At 33.9% G+C, this 24409-nt stretch overlaps 1 protein-coding gene across 4 annotated transcripts in view; it reads left to right on the top strand.

The window, feature by feature from the left end:
• The window catches only part of LOC117121233 (protein cereblon-like), a 32866-nt gene extending 10650 nt beyond the window's left edge, over window positions 1-22216 (top strand). For 2 of the 4 annotated variants that reach the window (XM_033266361.1, XM_033266364.1), the window contains exons 3-10: window positions 3597-3799; window positions 6044-6196; window positions 7093-7300; window positions 12091-12178; window positions 12406-12521; window positions 13094-13155; window positions 15077-15208; window positions 16272-16714. In XM_033266361.1, coding sequence (XP_033122252.1) covers window positions 3597-3799; window positions 6044-6196; window positions 7093-7300; window positions 12091-12178; window positions 12406-12521; window positions 13094-13155; window positions 15077-15208; window positions 16272-16446 — 1137 coding nt within the window. In that variant the 3' untranslated portion in view covers window positions 16447-16714. Of the gene's footprint in view, window positions 1-3596; window positions 3800-6043; window positions 6197-7092; window positions 7301-12090; window positions 12179-12405; window positions 12522-13093; window positions 13156-15076; window positions 15209-16271; window positions 16715-17906; window positions 20333-20985 lie in introns of those variants that run through there. The other 2 variants (XM_033266363.1, XM_033266362.1) reach the window with 2 other exon arrangements.
• Window positions 22217-24409: the final 2193 nt, after the last annotated feature.

The raw sequence follows: 24409 nt of genomic DNA, 5'->3' as shown, positions 1-24409 counted from the left end.
ATTTTTTCCGGGGCCATTCTTACCTACATTCCAATTTACTGTATGTACTCAATGGTTCTGAAGAGCATACAGATGTAAGTTTACCTTTATTTTGTATGCTATATTTTAGGTTTGATTATATTTAATTTGTTATGATGTATCTTTTGATATAAATAATATAGGCCTTTATGCTGTACAAAAAGTACCATGTAACAGTAGTTTTATAGTTTGGCTGCATTGTGTGTATTGGGCTTTATGATAATTTGGTAACTTAGTAATTAAGTGATTATAGTTTATAGTTTATTCTGTTTATTTGAGTTCTACTGTGTGTTTATAGTTTCCTATTTTTTTTTTTTACTTTCTACGTGAAAGATAATTAGTTAACAATACCTCATTCCACTAATTTACAATATTACATTTTAACTATTTAGTATTACAGTTCAGTGAGTTTCTATAATTAATTTTATAATCTTATTTTCAGGTCAAACTGTATCATTTTGGTGAATAAACTCTATTAACCCTCATCAAGGTGTACGCCTGTAAATCAATTCTTTGTTTTGTCAATCAGAACATGGAGATCAGAACCACACATATAAATGGAGGTTATGCTAGGTACTTCCTGGTACTCCAAATTCTACGAATCGACAGAAGCTTGGCTTTACAGTCGTTATCTGTTTGGACATACTAACTGATGAGTCCATAACGACTCCAAAGATTTCTGCTGGACACAAAGTTTTAATGAAGGCATCTCCTATTTTAATAGAAGGGTCTTCATTTGAGCTACACCTTTGACCCCTGGTGAAAAAAAGGAAACAATGGTGTTCTGTAGCCAACATCATTTGAAAGGCACTCTAATTAAACGATTTTACTGTTTTATGTGATTAAAAACGGTAATAAAATATTAAAAACGATAATAATGGTTGAATTATCAGCGGCACATATTATTAAATATGCATAACAGTACAAAGAAATAATGTGTTAACCTGCTGGTGGGATTTAAATAACAATGAAAAAAGATTTTTTTTTCCAAAAATTCCTCTTGGGAGATTTGCAAGGAGTACAAATCCTGGTTATGTGGTCATATATTTTTATATCAGCCTTGTGCACAACTAAATCTGTAGTTAGGTAAATGCTACCAGGAGTGGATCCAGAGATCTGAAAGTGGGGGGGGGGTTTGCCTGAAAGGGGCCGAAAGTGGGGTAGAAAAAAAATGTTTTTATTTTATTGCATTTATTATATATTTTATAGAGCCAGAAGCTCAGGAAGATATTAGGATGAACGTGGATGATTGGAGGATGAACATCCGGGGAGTTGAAGATCATGAGAAAGTGAAGAAGAGGCCGGTAAAATTCAACTTCGACCCCTCACTTCCAACAGCTCATTCTGTGAGTATTTATTTTTTTCAATAGCCTGATGACTTCAGTCTTTGCGAATTCTTTCTATTGTTTCAATGTACCTATTACTGTACATAACATGTTTTAAGAAAGTTGTGGTACCGTACTGGCAGTACTACTTATACAGGGATGTAGTTACGGTGGTTGGAGGTGGGCGGGGTGACACATCCTTGATGTTTTCCACCTAATAAAGCTAATTTCATGGCCCTCCACCCACCCTCATTAACCCACTTTTCCATCCTATATAATCAACTCTTATTATTTATAGTTTACCAATGTTATCACACACCCATCCTCAAAATGTATATCACACACATTTATTTTTCTTCAGCTACAACCAAAGATACTAGAAATACAAGATAGAGTTCTCCACACAAAAAATGTGTTCCACCGCGATCCACCGAAATGCATGGTGGGAATACGAAAAATGGGACGCCCCCTACAGCTGGATCTAAAAAAACTTGTGCCAAACTTTCGTTACCAAGTCGTAGCGTATTTTATTATCAATTCTCAACAAAAATACTAGATATATAAACAAACTGGAATAGACACCCAGACAGTGACATCGGTGAATACATAACCTCCTTGGTGGCGGTAGAAATCGTTGCTATTATCCAAATAATACACAAAACAATTAAAGCATAATCATGAATCAGTAAAGAATAAAACAACAATACAGCGTAGGATCGCATAACCGGACGCATTCTCAGTGAAAAAGTTTTCCTCCATTAGTGGAAAAGGAAGGGCGCCTTTTGCATTTGGATATACTTAGCAACAGAAGGGCGCCCATGTACGTTGGGCACGAAGTATAGGAAACTTGCATGGTTAAAAAGAAGGGCGCTGCCTACGTTGGGCTCAACCTCCGCCTCATTTTTACAATGCGAGAACCCTATCTTGTATTTCTAGTATCTTTGTTACAACCCTGCTCATATGATTTCTCTACAAAATTCTTCTTATCTCCTCTTATCTCTAATTAGACAAAAATCAACTACCTCAGCCACATGAAATATTTATACTTAAAGATGTGTTCCATGTTAGAATACCAAAAAAATCAAACTATTTTTTGAAATTAACTTGCCCATTTTGAAGTACAGTAACATAAAAGTTATCAACTTGACACAGAAATTAGTGTATTTAAAAAATGTCTACCCATCAGTTTTCAGCGAAAAATGATAGAAACACTTCCAATCACTTGAAGTGTTTTATATTTTTATTATAATTTTTTTGGTTTAAAATTTTTAAATTCTATAATTTCTATGCACCAGTTAATAATTTGTGTGCTATTGCAATATAAGCAAGTTTATTTCAAAATAATTTTTTTAATGATTTTTTGACATTAGCAAGGGACGATACATCTTTAAAGAATTCTGTTCTCAGAACGTAATTAGTATGCATGACTAAGGAGAAAAGTAGTGTCATGATGACCAAATACTCATCTTCACCACCAAGTTATCTGCCAATTGGCAGGTTCATGATAACTGCGACATCCCACCATCTCTCCTAATGTAAAAGCTGCTGTCTTTAACTGTTTGTATGCATTTCCCTTTATTTATTTATTTATTTATTCTGCCTTTAACATGATAACACTTTCAGTAACGCAGTGCTGATCTCACTAGTGGATCACATGAACAAAAAAAGTAGAACAAAAACAAGCATAAAAAAATATACAGAAACTTAACTAAAATAAAAAAGAACCAATTCAAATGAATTAAAAAGAAGGCAAGAGAACAGAGGGTGGTCAGAAAGATATAATTAGTTTTCTGTTTTGATCAAAGTTTTGAAATTTTTTAGTTGGAGATCATTTAATTCTATTTTAATTATGTTATCAGTGAAAGCACCTCTCTTTCTTACTCTTGTTGGTTTTTTCCAATATATTGACCTTCAAAGACAGTTTTAAGAAGGCAATCCTGTCCAATCCATTTGTGTTGTTGCTTTTTATTCCATTATTTGAAATAATACTGAAAATACTGGGATGCCTGTCAACTCACCCCCAGCAAACAAGTTTCTTGGGGTTTGACTTTGTTAGGCGGTGAGTTTGTTATGTGGGCGAGTTTGTAAGGGGCGAGTTTGTAATTGGCGAGATTATCAAGGGGGCGAGATTGCAAGGGGCGAGTTTGCTAGGGGGCGAGTTGACTGGTTCATAAAATACTGAATGATACTGAATGATGCAGAATAAAAATGGATTTTATAAGGAATGTGTTGTACTATGCTTTGTCATTGTAGTATTTGGGCAATGATTTGGAGGAATACAGTGGTCGTACTATCCATGATGATGAAAGTTACGTCAGTCTCCCTCTTATGCCAATCACTAATGTAGTTCTCATCCCAGGCCAGACGATCCCGCTACAACTCATAGAGCCGAGAGCAATCTCCATGATGAGGCATGTTCTCCAGAAGGATCGAACATTTGGCGTTGTTAGCTTTGGGTAATCATTTTCCACTATACTTTGTTTTCGTGTGAAAATTCAACTTTACAGTATATAATTTTTTCCATCTATTAGTTTTTTATGGCCTTTAATTGATTGATTAGTAGATAGCTTTTGATTGACTTTGTATGGACAGAATGATTGATTAGATTAATGGTCTACATTTATGTACAATTGGTTGATGGCCTACCTTAATTGATTAATATACTAGTATATAAAAGCTTATTTTTATAAATTTATTATTGTGTAATTCATTTAGTTTGTCCTAGTATCAAGTTTACCATGTTATAACATTAGTGTTATTGATTAATCTCTCATGTATTTTAAATCACATTGTAGATGCAATCATCTTTGTATGCTATCAAGTTGTTATTATCAAATAAAAATAATATATATTATTTTTATACTGTAGAATGATTGATGTTCTATTGATTGATGGCCTACTGTATGTATTATATTATATATATTATAGAATGATTGATTGGTTGATGTCCTATGTAGTTTAGGCCTACTGATTGGTTGATGTTCTATGATTGGTTGATGTCCCCTGATTGATGTCATATAGATATGCCTAGTGATTGGTTGATGTCCCCTGATTGATTAATTGATTGATTGATTGATGTCCTATGTGGGCCTACTGATTGCTTAATGTCCTAAAATTGAATACAATAGTAACTACCGTTAATTGAATAATGCCCTATGTAGATATACTGTAGGCCTGTCTATTTCATGAATATTTTACCTGGATAAACCGACTAATTGCCTGTTTTCTCTAAAATATGAACACCCTTCTAAAATGAAATAGAACAGTCGACGTTCAGTCTCTGGCACGATGAATTATTTTTCCAGAAACCCTGATTTTTTTTTTCCAAAGACAACTGATTGGTTTATGTTCTATATTAGACACTAATTGATTAAAACTATGTGGATTGATATCTTAAATGATAATTAATAAATTGATTGATATCTATAGGTTTTATGGTAGAATCAATGATTAATTGATCATTTTTTTTATTATTGATTGAATGATTGATTGGTTGACTAAATTACTTTATTGATACATAAGTGATTCTATATCTAATTGGTTGATTGATTTGTGATATATTTTAGAATGATTAATAATTTGATTGATTGATTAACTTGTTACAACATTAATAGAATAATTAACATCATATTGGCTTGTCTTTATTGATAGAATAGCCTATTTTTACTAATAGAATGATCAACACTTTTATTTATTCATCCTCTGTAGATTAATTAGGTTATTAGGGAACTTATGTATTCAATTCAATTCTATCGTTCTTTTTTATTTCAAAATCAATAACATTTAAAATTGTACTTTAAAAATAAATTATAAAATTGAATTTGAAAATATCAATAACATTAAATACATATTTTTCAATTTGCTTATTAAAAAATTGGCCACGTTTTATTTATTATTTTATTTATTTTCTTGTTTAACCTGGGTTAACAACTCAGTTGAAAACTAACAGTTACCCTTATGTGGTCAGGGTACGATACACAAAACATAAATCCTTATCTACTTACTTTAATAATAATAGTATATTTCATAAGAAAGAATAATTCATAATGACAATAATAATAATAATAATAATAATAATAATAATAATAATAATAATAAATAATAGTATAACAATATTAATAAAAATTAATAATAATAATAATTGTTGTTATTATTATTATTATAATTAATAATAATAGTATATTTCATAAGAAAGAATAATTCATAATGGCAATAATAATAATAATAATAATAATAATAATAATAATAATAATAATAATAATAAATAATAGTATAATAATATTAATAAAAATTAATAATAATAATAATTGTTGCTGCTGCTGCTGCTACATTAATAGGATTAAATACCGATAAGCCAACAATAAGATGCAATATAAGTTCTTTTACTGTCACTACTACTATAATAATGCCACATTATGCTCTCTATATTTCCATTACTAAAATAATATTTATATTTAATTGATTAATGTCATTTATTTTATTGGTTAAATCTACTACAGTATGTTTATTTGTTGATTGTTGGCAGTTGTTATTGATTAATTGGTTGTGTGTATTATTGTCCAAAATTTTCTTGCAAATACAACAAACATAATGCATTATAAAAATGGTTATACTAGTTATTCTGAGCTGATCTATTTGGAGGTAATGAATATTAATTAATTGAGGTAATACATTATTCATTTATATTTGTTGTTTTGTAGACGTGATTTGGAGCATGGTGTATCATCAGTAGGCACGACAGCTGAAATTTACAGTGTTAAAGAAATTAATGAAGGCGGATTAGAAAGTATGAAGATTAAAGCAATGGGAAGGCAGAGATTCAAGATAATGGATATCACAAGACAAGCAGATGGGTCAGTAAAAAAAGCGGTCTGAAAGGGCCGTACATACAGTGGCGGCGCCTTCGGGGGTTAGATCGGAGGAAATTTTCCCCCATCGTCCGATGCTATGACGAGGTGTTTCCTTAAAAAATATTATTTGCCTATCCAAATAATGTTATTGTCTATCCCTAATAATGTGTTTTAAAAGCACAATTTTTAGCCATTATCATCATCATCATCATCATCAGTGAGTTCCATATCCATCAAGGATTTATGATGCCATGATTTTCCTCCCTTTTGTTCTGTCTTCAGCTTGTTGTTTCCTCATAACTTCTGTTCTTCCATTCACATATATTCTTCACCCCATCTTCTTCTTGATCTTCCCCAGTTTCTCTTTCCTTCAGATTTTTGGCCATACTGAGCTATAAAGTCTCTCCCCATGAACCTAACAGCTATTTTAGTTCCGGGACCCTGCCGAAGCTCAGAACCCTCAGACAGTAGTGGCATATGAAGAGGACAGTCATCTTCCATTGAAAATGTCAAAAGCACCCCCCTCACTTAATTATTGAGGGCCCTTTCACTTCATTTTCGCACCTCCTCCCCAATTTCAAAACTCCTAGAGCCCTGTAAACTCAGACTTAGGCCTAGACCCTAGATATTCTTTAATCTGCACTTATTTATGACTCCTTGTTTTAGTTTAAATTTCCCTCTAAAAAATAATGGTATGGTGTGTTTATTTAATGATCTGAGTTTTCTAGTTCTAGAAAACTCAGATCTGAAAACATAGATTGTAGATCTGAAATCTGACTTTTTTAGACACCCCTATATGCTTTGTATAAAGGTAAGGTGATTCAGACTGTTCCAGTGTGTTGATTTGCCTATTAGATTTGTTAAGCAATATTTAAATTTGTTTAAATTTTCTTTTTCAGAAACATGGTGGGCAAAGTGCAAATTCTTCCAGACAAGGATATTGTAGATCCTCTCCATGGAGCGAGGTTTAATTCTTACTACCAAAAGAGAGCGCTTTCACCAGTTGAAGAATCAATGAATATTTTGAATCCAAAGAGACGAAGGAACAAATTGTTAGAAGCTCACTTGACATGGTGGCCTCCATGGGTGTATCAAATGTATGATCCTGTAAGCATATTCAAAATTAATACCCGATTTAAATGTCAATGTAAATGAGTATTTATTTCTTTTATTTATTTGTTCTTTACACTTTATACCTCTTCAGTAAAATATTAATATTTTCACAGAGGACCCAAAAATGCACAAAACATTATAAAATCACAAGATATCATTATGTGACAAGGGAAATTACCTTCTTTCAAAATGGGATAAACCAATTTCCCCCTATTTATGTTAATGGCATAATCCTTTATCTATTTTCCATGGCAACAGGACTTCTAAGAAGCTAATGGCTATTTTACATAATTAAGTCCTTGTTTTTTATTTACTTTATTTTATTATTACATATTTATTTTTTTTCATTTTTTCTTTTTTTTCCTTTTAGTTAAGATTTTAAACTTTAGAATAATATTATTTTAATTGGATTTGGATTTTTCATTACTAGTCTCTTTTTTTATTTTATTTTATTTTATTTATTTTATTTTTTTGTTCTGTTGTATGGTCGAACCTCTCCTGCGTGAGAGTGTTCCTCTGCTTTGAAAGAGAGAGCCAATAAATTATTATTATTATGTACCCATTTTGAGTCCTTGAGACATTTGCCAATACACTGCAGAGAAGAGAAGTCCACATAGTTCATCGCTCTACGTTTTCAAGTTTTCCTACTGTTAAATTACAATGTTTATTATTAGATCATGGTTATGTAAAGATTCTCCTGTCAGACTTGAAGAAGAATCCTTCTGGAAGACATCAATCTTGCGGTTGGCACCCTAATTCCCGGGAACTTATTAAGAACAACCATCGAAGAGGTAATAGTTGCTGAACAGCTGACCGCAGATGATGCAGCCACAGATAACAACACCAATGCGACAAATACACTACCAAACTTTCCCAAGTTAGACTTAGTTGACTTACAACAGTTCGATCCAACAATAGGAAAATGGGTAAAACGATGGAAGACTGGTAATCCTCCCACAACTCGACAGCTGAGGAAAGAAGACAAAGTAACACGGAAGTTATTTAGACAATGGGAACGGCTATCAGAACACAATGGGGTACTTTATCGTAACCTTACACATGATGGTCAACAACTCAAACAACTTCTACTTCCAGATGTACTCAAGTCCAAACTTCTTAACGCAATTCATGATGATGTCGGACACCAGGCCAGTGAGAAAACAATAGCTCTAGCACGCAAACGATGTTATTGGCCTGAGATGGAGGTAGATATACAGATGTATTGTAACGGTGTATCCTATCTAAAGCCGGAAAAAGGTTGAAACCAACTATGAGTTCTATGATCGCAAAGAAACCACTCGAGATTGTCGCCATTGATTTTACTGTGCTAGAGTCGAGTACTAACAGAATTGAAAATGTTCTTATTCTAACAGACGTTTTTACAAAATTCACCCAAGCGATACCAGCAAAGGATCAAAAAGCAACCGCTGTCGCTAAATTACTAATAAACAATTGGTTTGTACGATATGGAGTCCCAATTTGAATTCACAGTGACCAAGGAAGAAATTTCGAGAGCAAACTCATCAAAGAACTATGTGCTTTCTATGGCATAAAGAAAACGAGAACAACACCCTACCACCCAGAAGGGAATGGTCAATGTTAGAGGTTCAACCGAACAATGCACGACAGACTATGTACGTTACCTCCTGAAAAAAAGTGCAAGTGGCACGAATTCCCTCCTGAACTCGTGTATGCTTACAACTGTACACCACATTCTTCCACCGGCTACTCTCCTCACTTTTTATTCTTTGGTCGCGTACCAACACTGCCAATCGATCATATTCTAGGTTTGGATAAGTTGAATGGCGAAGAAGGGATAACAGATCATCACCAACGTTTGAAGACCGCATTTACGCTCGCTCAACAAATGACAGAAAAGGCAGCACTACAGAGACACGAAAGAAATAACCGGAATGCTCATGCTACTGACCTAGACATTGGAACTCGTGTATTTTTGTGGACTCGTGTGCTTGGCAGAAAAAAGATTCAAGACACATGGAATGGTACTCCATATAAGGTTATAGCTAGACCTAATCCAGAGGGGAATGTGTATACTGTCGATCCTGTAGATGGCGAAGGTCAAACACAAACCGTGCACAGACGAGACTTATTAGATAGCTGAGAACTAGTGGAGTTTATCAAACCTAAGTCATCAGATGCTGAAATTAAAGTTGTAAATAAAATAACACCTACTAACACCTCACCTCAACAAACAAAAGAAGAAGATAGTGATGACAGCGTTTACGAGGTAGTTTTCAAGACACCAGAAAGTAACATGTCTACAAGTGATCCACCACATGCTTCAGTCAAAGCTGGGGAGCATATCCCAGCTCCAATTGCAGATCCACCTCCCGATACACCATCAGTTTTACCAGTCACTCCGCCACAATCTGAAAATCCAGCTGCAGCAGTGACCAACAGCCAAACTTCGCCCGGTCCGACACCGACACCCAGTGCAATCAATTCATTGCCGGAGACAAATTGTACAGAGATTGTTCCGAGTGAAACAATTTCAGTTACTCCCAGTGAACCACGACGTTCCAGAAGAATCCAAGGCAAACCACCGATTGCTGAAGAAGTTTTGGCGGAGGTTGGCAAGTCTCACCTTCTGCTGATGCAGATGCTCGCAAACCAGTCACAATCTGTGTAACTTTTCTAATATGTATATAAACTTTACTAATTTTTTTTTTTTTTTTTTTTAATTATTACTTAGGAAATATTTAGTACAGTATATTGTTTTAAGGAATTGTCGAGGATGACAATATTTTAGCAGGGGAGTGTGTGACATGTGTATTCTGTCACAAGGGAAATTACCTTCTTTCAAAATGAGATAGACCAATTCTCTCCCCCCCCCCCCTATTTATGTTAATGGCATAATCCCTTATCTATTTTCCATGGCAACAGGACTTCTAAGAAGTGCTAATGGCTATTTTACATAATTAAGTCCTTGTTTGTACCCATTTTGAGTCCTTGAGACATTTGCCAATACACTGCAGAGAAGAGAAGTCCACATAGTTCATCGCTCTACTTTTTCAAGTTTTTACCTAAATTTAGCCAGGGTGAGTTAATTATCTCTCTTGTATATAAATATCCTATTGTTAAATTACAATGTTTATTATTAGATCATGGTTATGTATAGATTTGATATAGCAAATAAGTTGATTATTGTATCACTACTTGTGAGATATTTACTTTGGTGCTGACAGATTAAATCAGAGGAGTTATGCACACATTATGTTTAGTCTCTGATTGCAGGAAGATTATTTTACTTAAATTATCTTTGATTGTAGGAGGATTATTTAGGATAACAATTTATAGTGTTTCAACCATGAGTTAAATAAGGCATTTGACGGATAAATTTATCATATTGATACGTGTTAGTATATAGTAAATATACTTAGGCCTATGCTTATATTAATTATCTCTCTAAATGAAGTTTTATGATGTTTCTATACTTATTTATAATTGTATTAAGTGATTTGTATTTTTTGTAGCCTATGCTAACTAATAGTAACCTTACTTTTAAGAGTGCTATGAATGCACTAATTGTTTTAGCCAGTGGTATGTGGTCAAGGCAATTGACCTTGAGATAGTTGAGGAAAATGCTACACTTTTACCATCTGCTGATGTAGAGCATAGCCTGAATAGGAAGGTCAAAGTTCGTAGACTTATCTTTTACTTTTAATCTTTTTTTATCAATTTAACTTACCTTTCTTTTAATTGTTTATATATTTAAAACATGAAGTTGTTTACTAAGTGAAACCTAGACATAGCACATGTGTGCTATATACAGTACATCTTTTTCTTCAGTTTATGAGATTTAATTATTTATCATTTAGTAATTTTAGTTCACCATTATGCTTTTTTTTATACCGACATTTTGTTACATTAATTATCATTTGTTATGATAATAGTATTATTTAATTGTTCAAAAGTTAAAAGGTACTTCCTTTATTTTATATATAGGGTCGACTTAAGTATTGTTTAGCATTTTAGCTGTTTCATACATCTTTTTTATCACAGGGTTTTGTTTTGTTTTTTCTTTTCTGCACCTTTTGGTTATGCATTAGTTTCCGATTGATTTCGGAACTATCCATATTGTGATGACCGACGTAATAAAAGAATCGGGACACCTTCAAAGAGCTTCGAAATGTCATCTTATTTTGCGTCTCACAATTAAAATAGAAGAATAATAAAAAAAAAAGGAGATAACTTAAATCACTACCCCCTTCCTCCCAACAATTCCAACTTTAGAGTACCACTAAAAGTGATATTCCTTTACCAGATTCAGTTCTGACTTTGAGCAAAATTAACTGAAGTCAACTGAAATGAAAGTATTTGGAGAAAAAGGACTAAGCATTTAAGGTGAATAAAATGCTCATTTCTCCTGTCATTAAACAAAAGACCAACCATGAGAAGTATGCAATTGATCTAAATTTGTTCAGTGAGTAGCCACAAGAATAACACATGCTGCTCTATTTTGTAATTTACCCAATAAACTCTTTTCCAGTATCTGCATAAAATCTTTTCAGATCTATAGTAAATATAAAATATTATATTTGCATTATGTATATAATTTCTCTTGATTACAGTAGATACTAAAGCTACATACGTTAAGGTGTTTAGTGAAACATGCTTAGTATCAAAATGTTAAACATGTTTGTTGACATTTTTTATTATAATCAGAGGCAGTTGTTTTTCATTTTAAATTCATGAAACACTTTTAGTGATTCTAAGTTCTATTAAAGTAGTCAAATGGTTTTTATGTTTGTTTACTTACTCAGGAGTACTTAATGGCATTGATTAAGGAAGAGTTGAGAAGCTGGTATGAGGGCTCAATTAAACTTAACACAATCCCACAAAACCCATCAGGTACTGTCAAGAACATCATTTTTTTTATTTCAGTGTATTTAAATCCCTTTCCACACCATCATATTTCATTTGATAAATACTATACAGTAACTGTTTGCCCATATATAGTCATGATGTGCCTATTTATGGTCATAGTGTGATGATGTCATCATAACCATATATGTCACATGTTTTTGTCAAATAAAAATTGATAATCTGACTATTAAATTTGAAATATTTGTTTGCAGATTTTTCTTTCTGGGTTGCAAGCATTATTCCAATAGATGACAGTCAACGACTTTCATTATTGAAGGTGAACTCATCCGTGCAAAGAATGAGATGTGAGCTAGATTTATTAAAGAAGGTATGTACTGTTATATTGTATGTATTATTTATTGACGGTCATTGGCAATTCTAATGGAGAACGCATTGCCACGATGCACATGCAACAGATAGTCACCAGATGGTCTCATATCCTTGCCGTCAATAGCATAACTTATTTACCTATACGTCATGCAACTTGTTTTAATCTTTTGTCACTCTATTGTATATATTGTATATTATTAATTTAAATATTTTGTTTGCACTGTATATATAGTTGTCTTGTAATTTAATCTCTATGTGCTGTATATTTGTGTCTCTTCCTTGGTCTGGAAAGCAAATTACATGTATTTTTGCTTGTATATGACAATAAATAAAGTCTTGAATCTTGGGATTGTTTTTAACGACGATCCGTTTAGACTGCCACCAACAACCAGCAGCCGGCATCGCTTCGCTTAGAGCTCACATGTAGCGGAGTTTGATTCATTTATGGGTCTCAGCATACATGTTTGAAGTTGCAAAGATGTCAAAGTGTGCACTAATTGAGAATTAGTGCATTAGTGATGACATCATATTAGCTTATTAAATAATTCATGTTAAATTTTTTCCCCATAGTGTACCGTATTATGTTGTAAAGGATGTGGCCTTCAGATTGCCAACAAAAATGATGTCTTCTGGTATGTTATTTACAATTTCTATTAGCTGATTTCCATAGAATCGCTCACCCTAACGGCGACAGTTGCTGACAGGTATCGGAAAGGTTGCATCTGGTTCAACTTTGCCGATTGTGTTGCAGACTAATTGGGGTGCATTGCTAGTTGCCCCGATGCTATCGGGAATTCACCTGTTTTGTCTGCAACGCAATCGGCCAATTTGAATCAAGTTCAACTTCACAGCTGTTGGCGACTGTCGCCGATAGGGTGAGCGATTCTGTGGAAACCGAGCCGAGCTTTACATAGAGTACTAGTACTTTAATGTACCACTACTACTACAACCACCACTACTACCACCCATTATTCTTTAATTATCTCATAACTTACTAATTATTCCATCATCAGTTTCGACAGTACAATACCTTGATATTTTAATACATACTTAAATCATCATCGTAATTCCCACCATCATTTTCACTACTGCCGTGTTAATTCTATTACTCTTCATCATCATCATCGTCATCATCATTTAAACATTTTTTTTATTGAAGTTAATATAATTGTTACCATTATTAGTATTATAATTAATTTTTATAATCATTATTATCAATATTGTAGTATTATATCCAATATTATATACCTCATAGGTAGATTCTAGGCATCTGATTGGTTAGGAAGCAGGCAATAAAAAGTACTATTCCCCTGTAAAAATACTATTCCCCTTAAAAATAGTACTGTTTTGACCTGTCGTGTGGTGCAAACCTGTAGGCCCCACCATTGCGCAGATCACACACATTTTGTAAATCTTTTATGAGCGTAAATGCAATAATATTGGTAAATAATATTTAAATATAAAAAAACCTTAAAAAATATATTTTTTTCTTTTTTACATTATTTAGAAATATAATGGAATTTAAACCCCTAAAATCCTGGTGAAAAATCACTCTAACTTGTTATTTTTCATTATACCTGAAGTCTAAAGCATGCCCTCCTACTGGCAAAACTGGATATAATGCCTACCATCAGATTTTTCATGCTTCATTGACTTTTGTTTTAATTTGGAAGAATGCATTATGTCCATTTTGACTGAGTTATAGGGAAAGAAAATCATCAAAAAGTACTTTAGTATGTTTTTCTGTCGTGGAGTTAAGTACATTTACACAAAAAGTCAATAGAATTCATTTCCATGACAAAAGTCTAATAAGAAACGCGTTTTGTTCAATATCTTAAAACTATGATTTTCGCTTATAATGCATTCTTCCGAATCGCAGTATACTTTGTGACGAAGCAGATAGCAAGAGCACCAAAAAGACAAGTTAAGTGTCTTGTCAATTGTTGACAAATATTGCAATATTGAAATTGAGGAAATGAGTGAAGAAGAGCTAGGCTTTGATCGCCTAGGCCCTAGTTAGTAGGGCTCTATAGGCTAGGCTATAGGAAGTATAGTACTTTTTTGGGCCTTGTAGAATCTATGTATCAATTATATAAAACAAATATTGACTGCTCTAGATTTGGGGAACGATGAAATCTACATGGTATTGCCCCTTGTTGATCAGTGGCAGCGTCAGGATTTCCCCGATGGGAGGGTTCCAAGGGAGGGCTGATGTTCTCGATGAGAAAAAAGTGGGCGTGGTCAGGCATCGCTAAAAACTTCTTGAAATGTCCAAGGGACATAGCCCTCCTGAAAATATGACAATTTAGAGGTGATGTGGAGACCGACCTATCTTTCCTCCGGAAGATAGGCTACGATTTCCAAATCACATCGGGGCAATAGATTCCACCATTCTCCTCGTGAGCAGTCAATAGCTGTATATTCTTTCCCAGTATTTGTATTTTTATTTTTTTATTACCATTAAGAACATAAAATATTGTCATTACCATAATTGTCAATGAAGGAATCAATTAATGTATTGTCAATGAATTGCAGAATTTTTATGTTTTATAGCATGTCTTTAGATGGCCCCATGGCAGCCTATGTCAATCCCGGTGGATACATCCATGAAACATTGACTCTCTACCGTGCACAAAACCTCAATTTGATTGGTCGGCCATCAACAGAAAACAGCTGGTTTCCTGGGTAAGTATTAGATGCTATTGTGAATGTTTTTTTTTTTTTTTTCATTATAGCTACTTATAGTTTGAAACATTGGATGATGATAGGTCAATGGTTTAATAGTGTTTTGCCAGTATATCAGAAGAGTTGAACCTGGTAGAAACTCTGCCATTTCTTGATTGCTTCAGTGACAGTTACGTAGCATAGTGATTTCTGTAACAACAGTGTTGTAATTTATGGAATCCAATTTTTATCATTAGTAGGAAGAATCACTCATAGCTATTGGCCTAATAAATATTAATATGTTATAATTTATTTAAGATGAAAAATTATATATAGAAAAAAAAGGACAAACAAAATAGAATGTTGGTTAGTTTTAATACGTGCTGGAATTTTTGGTTCCACTGTAAAAATATGAAACACTAGCAATAAAAATAATCAATTGAAATTTAAAATGTTGCCTAAAAATACAGGAAAAGACCAGTGGTTGCCACATGGAATGTTACTCTTTTACCTGTAAACAGTATGTATAAGTTCTACTGTTTTCTCTACTCTCTCCGTTCCACGCGCCTCAGGATATTGGTTAAGTAACAATTATTGTTGTGTCTTCTTAATAATGTTTTATGTTTCTTAATAATAATAATAATAATAATAATAATAATAATAATAATAATAATTGTACTTATTGCTACATATTGTTAAGCCCTCTATGTACTTCACATATTCATTAGCCCTGTTATTGGATTAAATGCCTATGGAGCACAGACTTAACCTCCCTAGGGGAGTATTCCATAATGTTGCAGCATCATCAACGTTGCTACATCAGCGCATTTTGTCATTTACCCCTACCAGGTACCCACTTATACTCCTTAGTGGAGAGAAGCAATACAGATAAAGTGCCTTAACCAAGGACACAAGTGAAATTCATAGCGAGAGGGATGGAAATCCAGATGTTAAGGTTGGGAAACCAAACCGTTCCCGCTGTGCCAAACCACTACTCCACTATACTACATAATATCTTATCTACTTTTTGTCAAAGGCTTATTATAATTTGACTTTTATGCTAGTATTTCATTTATTTTGGCAGGTATGCATGGACAATCATTCAGTGTCGCCACTGTTCAGGTCACATGGGGTGGAAGTTCAAAGCAACAAAACGCAAGCTAAGACCCGAGAAATTTTGGGGTCTGACACGATCTGCTTTGATGCCAAGCATGAGCCAAGAAGGAGGGGAGACAACGTCATGGCAACCTGTCTTATGAGGAAAAATCTCTTCCTGGTAATCCAATCAAATTGGAAACTGCTTTTAGTTTTATATATAGAAAAAAAGATTAATTGTTTGTGTGTTATAAATGTTAAAACATTTTCATCTGGCTTTTATTTATTTCATTATATACAATGTTCATTTTGCTAGACCATAAAATGAAAGTGTTAAATCCGCGCTCCGGAGGGAAAAAACATTGATATGCTGTTTAGCTGATTTTTTCAAGACACAAAAATTTGTTCGAAAATAAACTCGGGAAAGGTTAATGAGATACAAATTTTGGAATATTTCAAAAAGTGGAGAGAATAGGGCTTAACCGTTTTTTGGTTTTTTTTTCTGCCTAGGCCTAGACTGGTGTAGCCTAGGCCTAATAGGCTATGCAGCAGTAGCAGACATATACATATCAATCACAAACAAGCCTCTACAAACAAATCTTCGCTCTAGTGCTCAAATGTGCCAGTAGACCTGCATAAGCCACATTACAAAGAGGCAGTGTCTACAAGAACTTGCGTGTGACCATGGCTCAGCTTAACAAATGCAACGTCCAGTCATGGCGGACCTAGGTTTATTTTCTTTCTTTGCTGAAAAATATTATTTAGCAATTGTTGACTAGTTCTTAAATTACCGTGGAATAGTCTATTTAACAGTAATACATTCCACATAACCTGTGTTTAACCAATAATAATTATAAAATATACAGTTAAACCGCTGTGTGCAACCAACCGCCTCTCGTTGGCAACTACCTTTTTTAATCGACTACATGCCAAAAGCCTTACAATTTTGAATTATTTGTAGTATTTTACGTCTGGAAAGCAATCATTTTTTTTAAATATTTACCTGAGACCCCAACATCCATTTAATTTTGTACCTCACATTGTGTGAATTCTTATAATCGACCACCTTCCATGCGAAACAGAATGATTTTATATCGTGTACAGTATAAATTTTGTGTAAACATCATTACTGTTAAATTTTGCACGATACACAGATAATAATTCAAATAAAATGTACACATTAGTGGTGTATCGGAGGGGGATTGAGGTAATAGTCCAATACTTTCAAAATTTCAAAAATATGTTTTTATGCTCTCCCTATTTCAACAAAATAAAGAAACAGCGACATTAGTATTATTACCAGATATGACATTATAAGCGACCTAGTCCGCCTTCCATAGTGAGGATGTATCTAGTCTAATTTTACCTATTCTGCAAACCTTACACATTGAACAGAAACACACTGAAATGATAGATTTGAAGGTCTGCTTTAATTCCCCAGCTCTGCTAATGTCTGTATTCGTTGTTATACGCTCAGTTTTTTTTTTTGCTGCTCTTAAATGATTAGATTTGTGATATTTTGTAGATTGCTTTACCTAAATATCAATCTTGCTGTTTAGGCTGATCCAAAGTATTTGGTAGACAAAGAATATTAGTGCCAATGAGAACGGGTAATTTATATCAGGATTTCTGATGAAGGCACAACAAATACAGGAAAAGAACACTATTGCTGCTCACCATTAATTTCAATATCAACGTCGACTTTTCCCAAATGAGGCATTGATTCCCCACTAGCCGTTAAAATTTCAAGTGAGTTTGGTTGCAATTTTGATTTAAATGTGTGTCCACAACATTAACAGTTGTAATTTAGGAGGCGTGTCAAAGGGCGATTCGTCAATTTCATTAAAGTTTTACCACAGTAGTGTTTGTAGAGCCAAATAGTGAATGTCTCTGTGTTGGTCTGACGATGCCTAGTATTCCAGTCCGGAAGCTAACACAATGATATGCACATAGACGGTAGCGTATCATTTCTACATGCAGTTTAATATTCAGAAATGTAGTAAAAGATGTAGAGCAGCCCAAGTCCCACTAGCAGCTATTACACTAAAAGTACATGAAAATATATGAATACAACCCAAGTCCCACTTGGATAGATTTACACTTTCTTAGGTGTCCAAGTAGAAACTTCCCATTATTGTTATCTATGTTCCAACCACATGCCTTCCATTCCTATACAAATTCTTCTCATTATCTTCTTATCAAACTAGTACCTCACTTCCCTTGTTGTCCCAACGATTGACATGTAAAGATAAATAATAAATAACAAGTTCCAAAAACAGGGCCTACCACTGAAATCTGAATCAATGGAATGATTGCTATCAAAATATATGGAAGAAAGCAAGGCTGTCCAATTGTAAAACAACATATAAAATAGGGCAATGCCATTGACATGCATACATGGCTAATGATTGAAATAGCAAATTCATGCATAAATCTGACCAAATCATGGAATAAACCCCATGCTACATCACAATTACGCTGCCTACTCTTGTGGCAGGGGTTTACCGTTTTAGAAATTTGGGGGAAAATTGATATGTCCTGATTACATTGATAACATACTTTTTTAGGGTTAGTGAACCTCAAGGGGCCAGCAAGGCCAGCACTTTGTATTTGCATGGCGGCGATTGAGTGTCAAATTTCAGTGAGGTCCACCCATAGAATGGTGCAGGCCGCACACTTTGTGCCTGGTTTCTTGGGAGTGGTTGGTCAATAATCTGTTCTTTTTTAAAAATGCGAACGTTGCCAAAAAGTGGGCAAAAAAGTGCCCAACATTGGCTGGTAGCAGGTATTCCATATTGTTATGTAATTGGGTGTGTGTATTGTTGTTCTTGTTGGGTAGATTTTGCTCACTCAAGTTTTTTCCTGTTTCTGTACTTCTTTACACCCTGGTGATACTAAAGTTTAACTCGGAGACAGTATATTGTTTCTTGTACTATATGTGTACTTTATTCACTAGTGACTACATATACAATATTTACAAGTTGGTTGATTTGGCGTTGCCTTAAGGCATCAGAAGGAGGTCTCTTTACGATAACTATGCTTGCCTCCTAAAGATACCACTTTGGGTGTGGTGGTCATTCTTATTGGTTGAGGGATGTCATGTTACCCTAATCACTTGACCATCACTTTTGGGAGTTTCTATTGGTCAAATAATATCCAGGCTTCCAAAACTTTGGGAGGTAAAACTGATACTTAATTGATGGTTCTGTTTACAAAATTGGTTTTATAAATAGGTGAGAATTGTCATTTGATGAAGATCCAGCTATTAGTCTTAATTATATAACTCTTCAAAACTGATCACATCAAAGAAGCCTTGGGTCCCTTTATTTTGGTTTGCACATGATGGCCGCCCTTTTCTGAATGACCAAGGCGGTGCAGACATTCGGCCATTTCTTGAAAAACAGCCTTCTTATTGCCAGAACTTGATTACTTGATTATTGAGCACTTGACTTGACGCTTTTAGCCATTTCTAATATTTCATTATTGGTAGGTTGGCGATTCCACGGAGGACTGTAAGCAACAGAGACCATATTATTTATTGTTCCTCGTATTATTCTATGTCGTAGCTCAACCGGTATTGTTCCAGATTTAGCCGCAAAGTCGACATTTGTATCTTGGTATATAGTATATTCCGGTGACTTCGCGTGAGACAACTAAGGTCTCTTCACTGACGGAGGTTCCACTGACGATGTTGAAGATTGCTCAAACTCCTTGTCGGGACATGTCTTCACTGCACTGGTTGTACCAAGCATAGAAGAGGTTGTTGCCTTTTCTTCATTGGTTTCCTAAAGAAAATAAGATCTAAAAATATTATTCTGTTACTATACTAAATAATTTAAATGATTAATTTAATAATTTACATCATTTATAGATTTGACCCAATAAATAGATAAAGGGAATATATATCACCTCATTAACAATTTTCATTTAAGGCCATGTTTTCAGCCTGTTGGTTATTCCACTCTTATTTTACTGCAATAATATACAGAATACATGGCAGCCAAAGCAGACAAAATTAGTGAATGTAATAAAACATTACTTACTGCAGATATAGCTTTCCATATCCGGGATCTCAAGAGGATGCCTTTAATACCTTGGGTTGGAATTAATTCTCCCAAAGCTTCATAACAGAGGTCTTTTAAATCCTCATTTGTCACACCACTACCTAAAAAAGGTAAGTAAATACTGTATAAGAAATCAAATTATATATCAAATTCTGTTTTATTTTTATCTGCATTTCTCGCACCTCAAACAACATTTTGGGTCGTCTTTTTCAACGGTTGTTAGCAATTTAATTGAATCAATATAGACTAGGCAATGAGTGATAAGGTCTGTGGTGTTCTTTCTTTCTTGATTTGTTGTTTTTTTCTTCTTTTTTTTTAAAAGAAAAAAGAATAATACTGTATATAATACATTTACTCTTTTCCATGAATCGGTACACATCTTAAAGTGTTGACAATCTACCCAAATCAATGGTGCGTAACCAACAAAAATAAGAACAGCTTTAGAGCCATAACAGAGGGTCGTATCACATTATTTTTCTGGAAAATGATCTTAAAGAATTACTGTATTCTACACCACTGAAATGTTTTTTGACCTCTGAAATCAAGACGAAAAATAGCCTCTTAAAGTGTATTAAAATTAAAATAAGCCTGTGCAGTATTTTAATTTCATTATTATTATTATTATTATTATTATTACAGCTTTTGCCAGGTCCACCATCAAGGTGTCAGCTAACTCTTGAGGTGCGGAACCCCATTCCGGGAATCACGCTCCCTCGTGCTCGTCAAAGGGAACGAGACTATGTACAATAGAACAGACTGTTGATTCAGTAAATATCGTTTTCCCTGCTCATCTTCTTTCTTGCCAATATCTTTTTGTTCAGCAATCGACTTCAGCGATAATTTTGAAGTTGCAAAGAAGCCGTTCGACGATCACACTCCTGTTTCTGACTATCGGTTCCAGATCTGGTAGTGGTATCTCCTCGTCTTCGAAATGCAGGATGAGCATCAACACATTTCGGTTCATGCCTTTTCGTGCCATGATCTCTTTGTTGGCGTGGCCAGATACGAATACACTTTTTTGACAGCCTGCCAATCCTTTTCATATTTGTATTTGTATTGAAATCTGTGATCTACTTCGAGCGTCATCTTGTCGGTAAGTTCCTTGTTCTCGAATCAGTGTCAACTTAAGTACCAAAAAAGTTTGCCCTCGTCATCGCACGTTCATTGTACCCAAGACTTGGCGGATGTTATCACTGACTAAACCTCAAAGGCCCCGTCGCAATGTCATCGCGAAAAAATACCGTACATATTCACCAGACAAAACATTTTTTATTTAGTTTTACTTGTCAATGAAATGGACGTATAAACATAATGGTATTAAAATAATTCATATTCATAAACCACACAATACACTTGCAGATATATATTATTTAGGATTGGTCGAGCTTTGGTAAAATTATTCTATTGTTAAGTCATCTAATGTGTCAGTTTTTTGAGGAGTCCGCAGACACTGGGATGACATTTTTCTTTATCTTGTATGTTTAAAATTGGACGTTAAAAAAACTGCATTGTTTTGAGGAGACATTTTGGATAAGATATGTTAAACACATAAAAACAAGAGAAAAATACTTCAAAAGAAGACAACAAATGTTTCAACTGGTAAATAGTCTCTCCTCCCAACATCATCAAAAATGATCCCTCAGCCTGCTTGATGTACAGGTTCATGTTGGAGTCCTGCAAAAAATTAAAATGAAAGTAAGTGTACTGTATGTCTGGGTAATGTATTGTTCCCTGAAATGACAATACAAATCTTAAAATTTATAATTAACTTGCTAATGTTGAAGCAGAGATCCCAAGTTTGAAAACAAAAAAATAGGGAGATTTTTTTCATGAAGCGATCGCCTCCTGTAGCGACGCACTGTGACGCTTTACAACGCGCTGTGCAACATGAAAGTATTACACAAAATGAAGAAAAGTAAATCAATTTGTTTACTTTTATTTAACAATTTTACATTTGTTTACACATTGCAGTTGGCCTAAAATATAAATTTATAAATATTATTATTTATTTAGCATTTTGCTAGTAAAGCGTTCTTGGCAGCAGTCAACAAGGCTTTGCTTGGTTCATTGGCATGTTAGAGGCTATGGCTGATTTATTACATCTCATCAAAAACATAGAATTCTAGCAAGGTAACTACAACTTGCAAGATTCACACGTTTGCTGAAAAATTTAAAAATATATATATATATTTTAATTTAGTTAGTAAATCATACTACATGTTTTAAGTCAGCATTTATATACGTCTAGTCTATAATAACTGGTACATAATGCCATGAAAAAACATTAAATCCTGCCTCGCTAGGCTCCATCTATACGTGCGTAACTAGGCCTAAGGCCGCAGAGTCACGACCACCACTACACACAGACGCCCACCCAACCCAACACACATACAGTACATACCATGCAGTGCAGATAGAGCCTAGGCCTAAGCCCTACATGTATTTCGGGATCGATATTAAAATAAACTTCATTTTTCGGAAGACTGCTTAGTACCAAAACCTATTAACTATACTTTTTTTTTTATTAAAGAACTGAGGCTTACTTGAAAGAAAAAGTATTTTTTTATGCACCGATTCTGTTCCAAATCTTCGCGGCGAAAACTTTGGGACCCATCCATTCCCATGTGATTTCTGATTTCGTTAATTTGTTGAAATTTATTTACTCAACTGACAGCCATCTCATTGAATGAGGTCGGCGCTGGATGCAAAAGATCGTAACATGGAGGATAAACAAGGATGGTTCTACCATGCCTGCCTTGCCCTGGAGTTGTTATTTTGATAAACAACTTAAATAACAACTCCCTGGCCTTGTTTATGACATTTTATGGCTGAGCGAGCGCCATAGTATATTGGCTTAAGATAAGAATTTTTGTTTCATTGCTCTATGACATCGTGGAAATCACATTTTTCGTGAAATTTTCGGTATATTTTTAAAAATCGGGAGATATTAATCCAAATCGGGAGGGCGGGAGACGGCCTCAAAAATCGGGAGAAACCCGCGATTTTCGCATAAAAGTTATCAAATTGAGCATAGAAATTTCTTTCTGCTGGGACACAGGTAAAAATTATACTGTAGATGGATGCCAGCCAATGGAGGTTTTTGTATGAATTTTAGCATTCTGTGGTGCAAAAATTAGGCTAAACAATTTCTTAATGCATTTATTTCTAAACGCAAGTTGGTAACTTTTATGATACTTTAAAATTAGCAATTTAACTTCAAATTTAAATTTTATAATTTCTTTGGTCATTTTCAAGGACAATAATCTTTAAAGAAGTTTATTTTACAAAATCATATTAAGACAAAACTTTTTATTTACCTTGTTTTGCGAACTTTTTGGGACAATCAGCTGAAAGGAGGTCGGAATAAATATAAAAATAAAATTTTATTTTTCAATTACCAAGTCCTATCTACTTTTATTATTTATTAATGTGAAAAAAAAATATTTAAAATAACATTTACTAACAATATTTTCATTTTCAGAAAAAATATTCATGAATCAGAGGTTGGAATAAATGTAATTTTAACATTTATTATTCCAAATTTTGAATTATTTTTGTCAAGGGTTCACTAACAGGCCAAAAATGAAATTTTATTTCTATTTCAAATCCTAATTTTCTGAGTCGGAGTGTTTGCAAAACCAGGTATAAAAAAGTCTCGTTTAAGAAATACCAAGACTTTTCACCTTACCTTTTCGGTTAAGAGATGGTCTAGTTTCTCCCTGAGTAGAATGGGAACTACTGTACTGCAATTGATGCACAGTATACTTTTCCTGTAATTAAATACAGCATATTAAAACTTGACAATACAATTTTTAATTTTTTTTTTTTTTCAAAATTGTGCAACTCACAACTTACATTTTTTATGTTTTAAATATATTCTTATGGCCCAAATGATTTTAAATATTTTTTACACTGTTAAACTATGATATCCAACAATTGTTATCTTCAAAATATACCAGACATACAGTAAAGCATGTTTTCCTGTTGGTCGTTCCTGTTGATCGTTGATTTGCAGTGAGTTGAGTTGAAAAATTGTTTAAGTTGAGGTATGCTCAACTTCAAT

This window comes from Anneissia japonica, unplaced genomic scaffold, assembly GCF_011630105.1.
Source record: "Anneissia japonica isolate Jap-2015-1 unplaced genomic scaffold, ASM1163010v1 scaffold287899_len104024_cov147, whole genome shotgun sequence".
Lineage (NCBI taxonomy): Eukaryota > Metazoa > Echinodermata > Crinoidea > Comatulida > Comatulidae > Anneissia > Anneissia japonica.
Note: the sequence above shows the minus strand (reverse complement) of the source record. Positions and strands in the feature narration are given on the sequence as shown.